General features: G+C 40.3%; 5 protein-coding genes across 6 annotated transcripts; 3 read left to right on the plus strand and 2 right to left on the minus strand.

Annotated features, from left to right (window-relative positions):
- The first annotated feature begins 19 nt into the window (after positions 1–19).
- On the plus strand, positions 20–1,054 carry LOC6637909. The gene is made up of 4 exons (XM_002061067.3): positions 20–318; positions 372–610; positions 665–775; positions 836–1,054. The coding sequence occupies exons 1-4, from the start codon at positions 190–192 to the stop codon at positions 996–998; spliced, it is 642 nt and encodes a 213-aa protein (XP_002061103.2). The 5' UTR covers positions 20–189; the 3' UTR covers positions 999–1,054.
- Positions 1,012–3,087, minus strand: LOC6637908 (probable cytochrome P450 4p3). The gene is made up of 7 exons (XM_002061066.4): positions 2,795–3,087; positions 2,529–2,729; positions 2,343–2,424; positions 2,178–2,284; positions 1,864–2,122; positions 1,585–1,805; positions 1,012–1,522 (listed from the first exon to the last, which is right to left on the minus strand). The coding sequence occupies exons 1-7, from the start codon at positions 2,979–2,981 to the stop codon at positions 1,050–1,052; spliced, it is 1,530 nt and encodes a 509-aa protein (XP_002061102.2). The 5' UTR covers positions 2,982–3,087; the 3' UTR covers positions 1,012–1,049.
- A 494-nt stretch (positions 3,088–3,581) lies between these two features.
- Positions 3,582–12,058, plus strand: LOC6637906 (methyltransferase-like protein 25B). 2 transcript variants are annotated; one of them, XM_047010297.1, is made up of 3 exons: positions 3,582–3,711; positions 10,240–11,468; positions 11,530–12,058. In XM_047010297.1, exons 1-3 carry the CDS (start codon positions 3,702–3,704, stop codon positions 11,683–11,685), a joined length of 1,395 nt encoding a protein of 464 aa, XP_046866253.1. In that variant the 5' UTR covers positions 3,582–3,701; the 3' UTR covers positions 11,686–12,058. The 2 variants fall into 2 exon arrangements, with proteins under 2 accessions (XP_046866253.1, XP_002061100.4); XM_002061064.4 differs by lacking the exon at positions 3,582–3,711 and adding an exon at positions 6,466–6,557.
- LOC26529676 (ARL14 effector protein) lies at positions 4,913–6,381 on the minus strand. The gene is made up of 3 exons (XM_023181768.2): positions 6,315–6,381; positions 5,767–5,968; positions 4,913–5,342 (listed from the first exon to the last, which is right to left on the minus strand). Exons 2-3 carry the CDS (start codon positions 5,935–5,937, stop codon positions 4,959–4,961), a joined length of 555 nt encoding a protein of 184 aa, XP_023037536.1. The 5' UTR covers positions 5,938–5,968; positions 6,315–6,381; the 3' UTR covers positions 4,913–4,958.
- Positions 6,629–10,201, plus strand: LOC6637907 (presequence protease, mitochondrial). Its single transcript, XM_002061065.4, has 2 exons — positions 6,629–7,407; positions 7,468–10,201. Exons 1-2 carry the CDS (start codon positions 6,842–6,844, stop codon positions 9,992–9,994), a joined length of 3,093 nt encoding a protein of 1,030 aa, XP_002061101.1. The 5' UTR covers positions 6,629–6,841; the 3' UTR covers positions 9,995–10,201.
- Positions 12,059–12,855: the final 797 nt, after the last annotated feature.

Consider the following 12,855-nt stretch of genomic DNA (forward strand, 5'->3'; position numbering starts at 1 on the left):
GTGCTCATCAATTATAATCTTGCCACATTCCACTCCAAATGCATCAGACATTTGACTCTGAAGTGCCAAGTGGCATCGCGTTACTTCGTTAGTGCCTTCTTCCAAGTTTGTGCTAATTAATAGTAAAACTAAGGCAAGAATGGAAACACCACAGAATTCATTGTCAGTTACATATTAAACAACAACGACATGAGAAGTATGTGGATTCTTGCTTTGCTGACTTTATGCCTGAATGTGTCATTACTTCCTCAACAAATAGAGGGAGTTCGGTCCAAGCGCTTTTTAATCTTTCCACGACAAGCACCCACAAGACATCAGGTAATTATATAGAAATTGAAGGTGTAAAAAGAGATATTCATTGGTATTTCTAGTTCATTGCTGGCATTGGAATTCCCGCTGATTTGACCTATGAATCTCTAACGGTGGGTCATGTCCTTAAAGCCATGTTCTACTTGCCCTACAATGCAACAGTTTATCGAGAAAATCCTTATCTACCTGAGTACAGACGAAATTCAACATTAAACAATAACACAGATGAGCGCAAATTCTATGAAAAGCCATCAAATATTCGATGGCAGATATACGAGTACATAGAGCACATCTTGAACGGGTAAGTGCGGAAAGATGTGGCACCGCAAATCTCAATTTATGGTATCTATCGCAGTTATGGTTGCAATGGACACCAATGCCTCCTAAAGGCAATTTGTGAAGCGAATTCAGTTAAGTTTTCCAAGGATTTCAGTGTTGTGGCAGAGTTAATGCATTTGTTGCTAAGGTATTAAACTTATATTTTAATTAGGCAACATTTATTGGTGTTTACTTAATACATCTTCAGCCCTTCTTCTACCTTAAACGACAACGAAGATGAATCAAAATCCCGAGTTTATATAGCCGCCGAAGAAGCTGCAGCAGATGCTAAAGGTGCTGACTGTGAAATGTTTGATTGCAAGATTAGTCTATTAGATTGGATTTCTCGGGTGATGCAGCTTGAGTATTGAAAGCACATTGAAATATTGTAACAAATAAACATTTATTTTCCTTTTTTACCATTAAAGACGTTTCCTTATCTTAACATATACGTCAGATTTGGTTCTTATTAAAATACCAGCTAAAAAGCGATAAGTTAGAGGATCGTCCACGGGAAGAATCTCAAAGTTTTTCAAAATGTATGTCAATAAAGTTTTCATTTCTGTCATAGCATATTTTTGTCCAATGCAATTGCGTCGTCCTGCACTGAATGGTATAAAGGCGTAAGGATGTCGCTGTACTGTGCTATCGTTAAGAAAACGTTCCGGAATAAATTCATTGGGTCGATCGTAATACTTTGGATTGCGGTGTATATCAAAAATATGAACTATTATCTGAGCACCCTTAGGCAAGATCAGATTATTGAGCTTCGTCTCGGTGTGACACTCTCTCATAATGCCTGGAACAGATGGACACAAACGTTGCGTTTCCTTGATCACACATTCCAAATACTTGAGTTGACTCAAAGTTCGATTGTCCAAGTTGGCAAGATCATCTGTGGGTCCCAGAACGGGTTTTTTTTAGTAGTAAATTGGTTATTAACGAAAACTAACTTACCGTCAACAAACTCTTTGAGCTCTTCGAAACAACGCTGTTGCTTCTCTGGATAGCTTCCCAGAAAAGCCAGACACAGGATGAGAGTCATGGCAGTCGTATCGTAACCGCCAAACATAAAAGTATTAACCTCTTCACAGATTCCAGCATGATCGATAAGACCTTCCGTTTCGGCCAACAACATTGTGTCTAGCATAGCGTAACGCTGTTTGGTATTAAGATCACTGAAATAAACAAATATATTAAAATTTATAATTATCAATTTTATGGTTTATATTTAACCTCGAGTCCATTTCCTGGGCCTTTCTAACACTCGCTTCATCAAAGTTCAATCTGCGTTTTTGTATGATATTGCTGGAGAATGCGTGAAGTTTCTTTAAGGTGCTTACGTCCTTGCGTCCTTCTCCCAAGTTGTAGAGGGTATCACTAGCCATTAGAGGGTTCATAACACGTTTAATAAAACTATGTTCAGCAATGGCTATGTTCTTACGATAGTCATCCCCATCCGCGCAGTCGTCTAGCTTAACTCCTAGTGCAGTTTCTAAAATTACAATGTTCTATTAGGCAAATCCAAAACGACTTAAAACGACACTTACCACAGATGCTATTGAGAGTGAATCGTGGTACTAACTCATTCAAGTTGATTTCGTCGGTTTTGTTAGTGGATTTTCGTAGCGATTCAATAAATTTAACACTTTCCTTCCTAATAGATATATGGATAGAAGCTAAAACTCAAAAATGTTAAACGCCACAAAACTTACTTGAAAACTTCCAAAAACTGTTCCAATATCTTGAAGTGAAATGCCGGTGTCAATAACTTACGACGAGTATTCCAATATTGACCTATGATTTTAAATAATATACATGAACTTAGTATATACAATCTAAATGTTATGTGGAGGTAATAACAATTAAATGTTTGCCATACTAATCTAATCTAAATTGACCTGTGCTTGTCAGAAGACCAGTTTGCAAAAATGGATGCAGAAACCGGTACATGTCGCCTTTGGTGATCAAGTTATTGTCATTCAAGACTAGCTCAGCATCGGCGGCATCTATAATATTGTATATCGGGAATCCAACAATGTATTGGACATAACTTCTTTTAAGCTCCTCTGCATAATCGCGGGAATAGTAGAACAGTTCCTCTGATGATAAGAATAATAAATGTTATCATAATGAAAGGAACTTATCGTAATTTCTCCAACAACACCTGAGGTCATTCCAATGGTATCAAAAGTATTGCCGAATATGCTATTGCCCTTGCCCTTGACAAATTCTGATCCATCAGTGGTCTTGAATCGTCGGCAAAGCGACAGAAGCTCATAATCTTTATGCAAATGCCACAAGCACAAAGAAATAAGTGCAATAAAGATCGCCACAAATACTAGGTAAAACATCTCGTTGAGTCTTAGTCTCCTTTTGGGTGTCACTTATACAAAATTCTATGATAACTGAGCGCGGGTAACGTCAAAGTCGTTCAAGCGTAGTCGGCCAACTGAATTAAACTGCGTCTATCATCCCACCAGACATACAATTAGTTTATATACATATAAACATACATATATGTATGTATGTATATATATATATGTACATATGTTTGTTCTAATACATCGCCAGTTGGGACAGTGGCGTAGGCGATTCGCTGGATCAATCTTGCCGAAATTTGCGATTCCTAATTAATACTTTTTTTTGATCCCATTCAAAATTCAACAGTTTATAGAGTTTACTTAGTGTTAGGAAGATTAGTTTAAGCCAGGGACTGACTTTCTAAATATATAACCTGGTGTAAGATAAAACATTTTTTAAATTTCTTAAATGTGCCTGAAAATTACCCATTTTTCTTTTTGTCTGGTGTTGGTCGTTTTGTAACAACAACTTGACATTTTCAATTTGTGGGGCCCCGTAAAAACAGCGTCGGGCCATTGACACCCTCAATCAACCCCTGGCTTAATATGATTTGGAAATATGTATTAAAGGTCGTCATAAGAAGTTTATTTCACGGCTGGGAATTGTTTCAAGTAGTAATAAATTGGAGACCGCTTTTATTTGTATAACCTTACTGTAGTTCTTATTGTTAGTGCATATAACAATTGAGGCACCAAAGCTACGATTTGCTGATGAGAGCGGGTGAGAAAAACATACATAACTACATATGTATGTACATATGTAGGTTTCGTTTCGCTATGCGAATTTTTGATGAAGAATACATTTGAAGAGTATTACGAAAAATGTTTGGACGATTTTTTTTTTATTTATTCAACGGACAAGAATGATTACATGCTGTTTTTCAGTAGTTTGAGGCGTACCGAATGCCATAACTCCGGATCTCGCACTTAACTGACGGATGTTAAGGTTTATGTGGCTGACTGATTTGGGAGAAATACGATTAAGATTATGGGAGAAAGCGGAAGTAGGATCTCGCTCCCAAAAACGGACTTCGGAGATCTGCAAAGGTTATGCTAAAGGTTATGCCATGTGGTATAACCTAAACGATACTTTGAGACCCGGGTTGAGGCTTTACGTCTTTAACAGACTAATGTGCAAGGATGGCTGGTTGCTGTCCTAGTCTGGATTTCCAAGATATGTATATTATTTTTCTAACCATTTTTTCCGAATGGGTCAGGCAATAAATTTGCTTCATACTTGGAAGATCGCTTCTTGGAAGGAAATGTGTAGCGCCTAACTGTAGGTTTGATATCAAGAATTTCGAAGACCTTCTGTTCCTAATCGCACCGCATTGCAGCCCCTTGTTGGGTTGCTGACAACGCTTGAACAAATCACATAATTCTGATGGAAAAACTAAAAGTAGAGAGGCAAGTAGCTCCAGGATAAGGCTGAGCTAGTCCAGGAAAATGATATCGACAAGTGACAGTGATGTCGTCGGAAGCGGAGTTTGCCCGCCCACAGAGTTCACTAGTCTGCTTCTCATGAACTCATAATTCGAGGAGGTCGTAGATGTCACCCTAATCGAGGGTTTGGGAATGCAGGGTTTCAGGCAATCTATCATCCAACCCTTTGTGTATCATATTTTGACACGTCCCCATCCGAAAACCACGATTTTCTACCTGAATATTTAAATTATCGCAATCATACTTGGTACATACATACATACATATGTAAGTTTCATATTATAATATCGGTCGCAGCGCCACATTGCTCATGTGCTTGTAAGAGTAAGCGAGACAAGTAACAAAATAGTTAAAATAACAACTCTGAGCCGTGGGTACAAGCACGTGCTCGTAGACCTTCGGACTTTGTTCCTTCCTTTTCCAAGATTTACTGTTTTTACCCAACCCGTGTGATAATAATAAGGATTTTACTTGTAATATTTCGATAAATAGCAATTGATTCTTAATTTATTTCTTCACATAAAATTACATACTGATCTTAGAACTAGGAAAGTACTTATTAACAATAGACAAATCTTTTCCATCGTACACAATACACTCATAAAAAAACTTTCGATTAACCCTGCACTGGGGACCACATTTTGTAGACCCGCAGGACAGGCAAGCGGACCAACATCCATCGCAATCGTCATTCATGCAATCACAAACATCACGACCATTGGATCGAATATTTCCATACTCGTCATAGGCAGAGGTTTTTCCATAGTAGTTTCCCTTTTTCTTGCCTCGCCGCTTACTCTTTTCCATTTCCGTGGGAACATCTTCGTTTTCGGCTTTTCTTTGGCGTTGTCGTAAATTACGTCGTGTTCCAGAAACAGTGTAATCGGGATCAAAATCTGAATTCATGATCTAAAATACGAAGAGCATGAAATAAACACAGGGCTAACTTCAACCGCACGAAAGTTTGTATACCCTATCTACTGGGAAAGGAGAAATAAGGTCACGATCTCGAGCACAAAACAAAAACAACCCTTGTTTCCCAAACGTCCCTTTGTCCACAAGTTGGGAGCTCGAGATCGCAAACTTTTTCCTCCTTCCCCGTCGATCGCGGAAGTGACCGTCCCTTTGTCCACAAGTTGGGAGCTCGAGATCGCGAACTTTTTTCCGCTCCCCCGTAAATTTCGGATGTGGTCTTCCGTCTGTCTACAAGTTAAGTGCTCGAGATCGCGACCTGCCTAGAAACGGACGACGATCCCTCAACCCCAAAAAGTTCGTTTATGCCCCGTCATAAAAAACGAAACACGTTTTTTGTGCGTCGATTGGGAAAAATTACCTTTTTCTCTGCCCAACTTCTGCCGCCGTTGCTCTGGCTCCCAAAAACAGTTTCCGTGGCCACCCTTGCTAATGCTGTAAGACTAATAAAGCTACAACACTTTAGTAGATCCAGACGGAGAAGCGGACGGACGTGGCTATATGAACTCGTCTCGCCGTGCTGATCAAGCATATATAAACAGTGAAACCTCGATATAATGAGTCTGTAGAGAACCAGAAAATACTTCGTTAAATCCATTGATTCGCTATAGGTACTTGTTATTAGTATTCGTTTTTTTCAAGGGTTATGTTGAATTTTTCGTTATAACAAAATTCGCTATATCGAGGTTTGCCATGCAATGCACACTTCTGACAATAATTAATATACCCTAAGGTTTAAGGACCTAGCCGAATCTGTGCAGCGACGCCGGGAAATAGATCTGTATTCCGAAAAAGGGTCCGAACACTAAACCTGATATTTTAAACCAAGTACACCAAAATGTGATTTATTTGTTGCTCCAAATCCAAAGATCTATCTAATAATTAAACTATAAATTATTATATCTTTACCTCTGCTTCTTGTGTGTTGTGTCTTGGTTGTTGACATGGTGTTGCCAGAGCGGCAAAGTGTTACATTTAAATCGATTACTTTTGTTTGATTCTACAGTGTGTTATCGATATACTATACGATAAAAAAAAATCCCCGTATAAGATAAAAAAAACCATTATACGGTAAAGAAATCCCAGTATAAGGTAAATTAGGTAGCTAGCGGAATAGTAAACATTTAGCCAAATTCCAGTTTTTTGAAGAACGTAAGTATTTGTGAGATAAAATTCATTCGCAATGGTTTTGAAATACTTGTCTATGAAAATCACAGCAGTCAAAAATAATTTAAGCATTTTTATTTAACAACATTTATGCTTGGTGCAACACAGAATATAAAAGCACGAGTTCAGCCGGCTCGGCTGATGTAACATTAGTGTAACACATTGAAAGTGTTTTTGCCCATAGTTTTGTTTACATAAATTTTGTTGCCGATGTCGCGAAGCTTACAGCTGAGAATTTGAATCTGCAATCTCTTTTTGTAGACACGAAAATGTTCGCACGCTTGAAATGGATGAGGGCGGCGCGGGGTCCTCGTCAACTGGCTCGACAATACAGCAAAGTATCCAGCACGGTTGAGGAATTGGTGAGCACCAGGGCCAAGCCAAAGGAGGCGGAAGCATTGTCCCATGTTACAATGCCGCATATAATCACACAACGCGATCACAAATACAGTGAGGGCAAAGTGTATAATGGATTCCAATGCGAACGTGTCGAGCATATTGCAGACTTTGAGCTCACCTCCTGCACGCTGAGGCATCTGGGTACGGGCACAGAGTTTTGGCATATTGATCGGAATGATACAAACAATGTATTCTCGATTAACTTTCGGACAACCCCGTTCAATTCGACTGGCTTGCCCCATATCCTGGAGCATTTGGCTTTGTGTGGTTCAAAGAAGTATCCTGTCAGGGATCCATTCTTCAAGATGCTTAATCGATCGGTAGCGACGTTTATGAATGCGATGACTGGACCAGATTACACACTGTATCCGTTCTCAACCATGAATGAGACTGACTTCCGTAACTTGCAGCGGATTTATCTGGATGCTGTATTTCGGTATGTGCTGTAACTAATCCTTGACTTGGCTACTGACTGAGTTACCCTTTCTATTTAAAGGCCTAATCTAGCATATTTAGATTTTCTGCAAGAGGGATGGCGACTGGAACACTCTGACCTTCGTAACCGCGAATCTGAGTATATCATAAAGGGCGTTGTATATAATGAAATGAAAGGAGCTTTCTCAGAGAATTCGCAAGTGTTTGGCCAGAATCTTCTCAATAATATGCTGCCCAATCATACGTATGGCCATGTCTCTGGTGGCAATCCCTTGGAGATACCCAAACTAACTCACACCGACTTGGTAGAGTTCCATAGCAAGTACTATCACCCAAGCAATGCGCGAATCTTCTGCTACGGTTCCTTTGATCTTGACAAAACACTCCAGCTGGTGGATAAAGAATATCTGTCACAAGCGGATCGAATTGACAATTCATATAGTCGGATACCATCGCAACCGCGTTGGTCGCAGCCTCGAAATGTGCACATTTCCAGCCGTTTGGACACCATGGGTGCCGCCTTTGAAAGGCAGAATCAAATTTGCATTGCTTTGCTTATGTGCGATATTACGGATATCCAAGAAAGCTTCGAGTTGAATGTTCTCTCCGAAATACTGATACGTGGCCCCAATTCAGTTTTCTACAAAAGTCTGATCGAGCCCAATTTTTCGGGTGGCTACAACCAGAGTACTGGCTATTCGGGTGACTGCAAGGATACGGCTTTTGTGGTGGGCCTGCAAGATTTGAAGGTAGAAGATTTCACAAAATTTAACGAGCTCTTCGATCACACAGTGAGCAAAGCCATCAAGGAAGGCTTCGAACCACAGCATGTCGAGAGCGTTTTGCATAATTTGGAGTTATCGCTAAAGCATCAAAGTCCACATTTTGGTAATGCCTTGCTGTTCAACTCCACCGCCTTATGGAACCATGAAGGTGATGTTGTAGCCAACTTGAAGGTATCTGAAATGATTGCGCGACTGAGAGACAATCTGAAACAGGACGAAAACTATTTGCAAGGCAAAATGGCGAAATATTTTGCCAACAACAAGCACAAACTCACACTGACTATGTCTCCAGATGAATCGTACGAAGAGAAATTCAAGTTGGCCGAGGCCGAGATGCTAAAACAAAAAGTCAATGCTCTTGACAAGACAGAATCTGAAAAAATATACCAGAACGGCCTAAAACTGGAGGCGTCACAAAAAGCAGTGCCGAATACGGATTTATTGCCCTGCTTATCGCTGAGCGATGTAACCGAACCACCGAAATGGCCATTATTAAGTAGGCAAAGCCTGCAGAATGTGCCCGCCCAGTTGTGCCAGGTGCCGACAAATGAAATAACCTATCTCAAATGTCTGTTCAACATCACTGGCCTAAGCAGTGACGAAGTGATGCTTGTGCCTTTGTTCTGCAATGTCGTCAATGACATGGGCACCACCAAACACGATTTCCGGGAATTCGACAAATTGGTGCTATCAAAGACAGCTGGAATCGATTTCAAATTGAATTTCGTTGAGGATGTTAGCGATGCAAAGTCATATCGTCTCGGTTTAATGGTGACATCTCATGCTCTTGATAAGAATGTTCCCGACATGTTTGAACTGTGCCAAGAGTTGCTGTGCAATTTCCAATTTGAGGACACTGACCGCCTTAAGATGCTGGTCGAGAACTATATTTCGAATATATCTGTGGGTATAGCCAGCTCCGGTCACTTGTATGCCATGCTGAGTGCCTCCGCTCTGGTTAGTGATGCATCCAAACTAAAGTCCCTTCTCTCCGGCGTAGATCACATTCGCTTCATGAAGCAGTATGTAGAACAAAACAGTACAAACGATATTCGTGACAAATTACAGGCCATTGGCGCCAAGGTTTTCAACAAAAACAGCATGCGGGTGGCCATCAACAGCTCGGAGGCGTATCAGTCAACAGCCGTGAAACATTGTTCCGATTTCCTAGAGACATTGCCCACACTTGAGACTACAAAGACCAGCAGTAAATTGCACTTGCTGGAGCCCAGCTGCCAACATTATGTGATGAACATACCCGTAAATTATTGCGCCAAGGCCTTCTTTGCAGTTCCATACTTGCATGAAGATCATCCGACACTTCGTGTGCTGGCCAAGCTATTGTCGGCGAAGTATTTGCTTCCAGTGGTGCGGGAACAGAATGGAGCCTATGGAGCTGGGGCCAAGATCAGTTCCGATGGCATTTTCACCTTCTACAGCTATCGTGATCCGCACTCGACTAAAACCCTGGATGCCTTCGATAAGACATATCAATGGTTACGCGACGAGACAAACAAATTGGATCACGAGACACTGTTTGAGGCAAAACTCGGTGTACTCCAGCAATTAGATTCACCCATTGCACCGGGCAATATTGGCATTGATTATTTCCTATATGAGGTGTCTCAAGAAATGTTTGTCAAGTATCGCACTCGTATGCTGGCCGTGACATTGGATGAGCTGCAGGCGGTAATTGAGAAATACTTTAAGGAGCAGCCGAAGCATTTCGGTAAATGCATTTTGGGTCCCGCCAACGATAAGCTCGAGGAGGAAACCAAACAGAAATGGAAGACAATTGCCTAGAGTTTAGTGTATTAACAAATTGGACAATATATATTGGAACCCATATCTCTATGTCTGTACTTTTTGGCACTTTTTTGTTACAAACATGTGTTCTTACTTTTACATAGACGTAGGTCACTTGTTAATTAATTATACATACACAAAACAACTATTCATTATTAATTCAGATATAAATAATAAATTGTCTCTTCAGGCTTTTAGCTATGATATTTTCTATCTATATTTTTGACTTACATCTTTTGCAGTCGTCGCCATGTCGCTGACCAGCAGCTACACAAATGCCGAGGATTATTTTAAGGCTGCAGTGGACTTTTTGTGCTCTTACTCGTGGATTTATCTTGAGGTAAACACATCTTGTCTTAGATCAATCGACTCCATGCCACAGGACTTTAAAGACTATTTTCTGGAAATATCAAAAGAAAACTTAGATGTGTTTCCCTTAATACACGAAGAGTTACACATTTCTATTCCATCGTTGGAAGAATTTCGCAAGAAACTGGCATCTTTGACACCTGCATCTGTGGCTCTAGAAGCCATTAGACCAACACCAAGGCCAAAGGTTAATCACCAGCGTAAGATGTCACCCAAAAAGCTACATGAAATTCAGCAACTGGCAACACACATAAATAGCCATTGCCAGGATACGCAGCTCCTTGTTGACTTGGGCTCTGGACTTGGCTATCTTACTGAAGCCCTGTACGAGCTAAAACCCAGTCTAATGATACTTGGCTTGGAGGCGGACGAAAGTAGAGTGCAGGCAGCACGTAAACGTTGCAAGGAACTTCTACCAGCGGCGGCCTCTAAGTCGATTAGTTATCAAAGTTCATACGTCAGTGCCAAATCTCGTGCTTATATAGAAGATTGCTCAATGGAGCTGGCACGTAGCAATGGCTGTTTGTCACTGAGTAAAATGTCTATAATAGGACTGCATGCCTGTGCGGATTTAAGCATAGTGGGAATGCAATTGTTCCTGTCAATGCCTCTAGTTCAGTCTATTCACATTATGCCTTGCTGCTACCACAAATTAGCTCTGCGAAATCTTAATGATGATTCCGTATTTGAAAACTTTCCATTGAGTGCGGTTCTAAGTAAGGTGGTGGCAGCTCAATCGAAACCTGTACACTTTAATCGGCCGTTCCTAAGGCTTGCCTGTCAGCAGACAAGTGCCCGCTGGAGATACAACCGCAGTCCTGGCGATGGATATCATATGTTTGCGCGCGCTCTGGCCGAGGCAATCTGTGATGTGGGTGAATCTATAAAGTGCAAGAAACCCCCCACACCCATATCAAATCAAGGACAGATAACTTTCAGTGATCTTCAGCGGAGATATCAATTGACTTCGAAGGTGACTGGTCAGAACTTGGAATGGCTGCCCTCACATGAATCAAAGTTTATGGAAATGACCGAAAATTACTCCAACAATAAAGGACCATGTCTAGCGGAGGCTTTGACCTGCCTACAGACAAGTATTCAGGTAATAAAATACAAGCCTCTATTCTCTATCTATGATCCCCCATTGACCTCCACTCTTCTAGAAACTCTGTGAAAATGTGGTTCTATTCGACCGTTTGTGCTACCTGGAGGAAGAGGCTGCTGCTCGAAATTTGCCAGTGAGAACAAAATACGAACAACTGGTTGATGAAAAGCTATCGCCCCGCTGTCATGTGCTGATTGCCGAAAAGTTATCATGATGCGGGCGGAGAAACTTTCATGCATATCCTGTGGCCTATCCTGTTTATGTCTACTCACAGGAGCTAATGCAATTAGTAGACACTCTGTTTCTTTAAATTTTAAGCGCGGCTGTGTGCCTTCATCTTTGTGTATTCATATACCACGGTCTGTTGTCATCAATTAAAATCAATGCCAGGCTAAGGAAACTGTGCACAATAGCTGCCTGTTGTATGAGTGTGTGTGTGTGTGTGTGTGCGTGTGAGTTTGTTTGTTCTTTAAGGAAGTGTTTTACGAGTAAGTGCTCCGCCTTTTTGCTCATTACACGGCCAGCAGTCCTTGGTAATTAAATTTCTTGTATCTCCTGGTATGCAAATACAAAACTCTGTAAGTATATACACTGGGGATTGTTCTCTTGGGGGGGAAATTGCACCAGCACAAATGTAATTGCTTTTTACTACAAAAATGTGTGTCCATTGAAACAAAAAATTCTACATACATATAGGTTTATTGATCATACCCAGTTTATTGATCGTGGTTATACCCTGCACCCATGACATTGTTATGTAAGCTGCACAGTGGGGCGTTTATTTATATTTGCTTGCAATAATCATAACTTTGAAGCTACCTAGGATATTGACTTCATTTTTTGTTTGAATAATCTGGAATATCTAATGAATACAATGCAGTTAAAATTATTATTGCCATGTCCATCGAGGAAGTCAAAATTCACCCGAAAACTCAAACTGTCTGTTTTCCATTTGAAAATTTGGATGATAAAGCTAGTTTTTGTTGGCATTGGACTCGCTTTCGAGCATGGATAGTTATCATCCCCAAAAAAGAATAATAAGTATAATTCGCTTCTTCGTGTAGTCTGAATATTCATAACTATGCTATGAAAAAGAATTACAATAATATAAAATTTGTATAACTTAGTTATTTTTCTAATTCAACCCTATTTACAGTCTTAATAAATTCTATACCTAAAAAATTGATTTTATCCAAAAGTTTTTGCCAAACGAGCCACTGTGCGCTGTTCAAGTTAATTGGGTTTGTATGGTTTTCGAAATTTACACCTGGAATATTTGACGTAACGTTATCAAATTTGTCACGACATTTGTCTTGACATTTAATAACTATTGGTCTTTCTAAATTCATAATTATATCCTGTACACCCAAGGAAAAGAGGGTAT

The sequence above is a fragment of the Drosophila willistoni genome (assembly GCF_018902025.1).
Source record: "Drosophila willistoni isolate 14030-0811.24 chromosome 2L unlocalized genomic scaffold, UCI_dwil_1.1 Seg72.1, whole genome shotgun sequence".
NCBI lineage: Eukaryota > Metazoa > Arthropoda > Insecta > Diptera > Drosophilidae > Drosophila > Drosophila willistoni.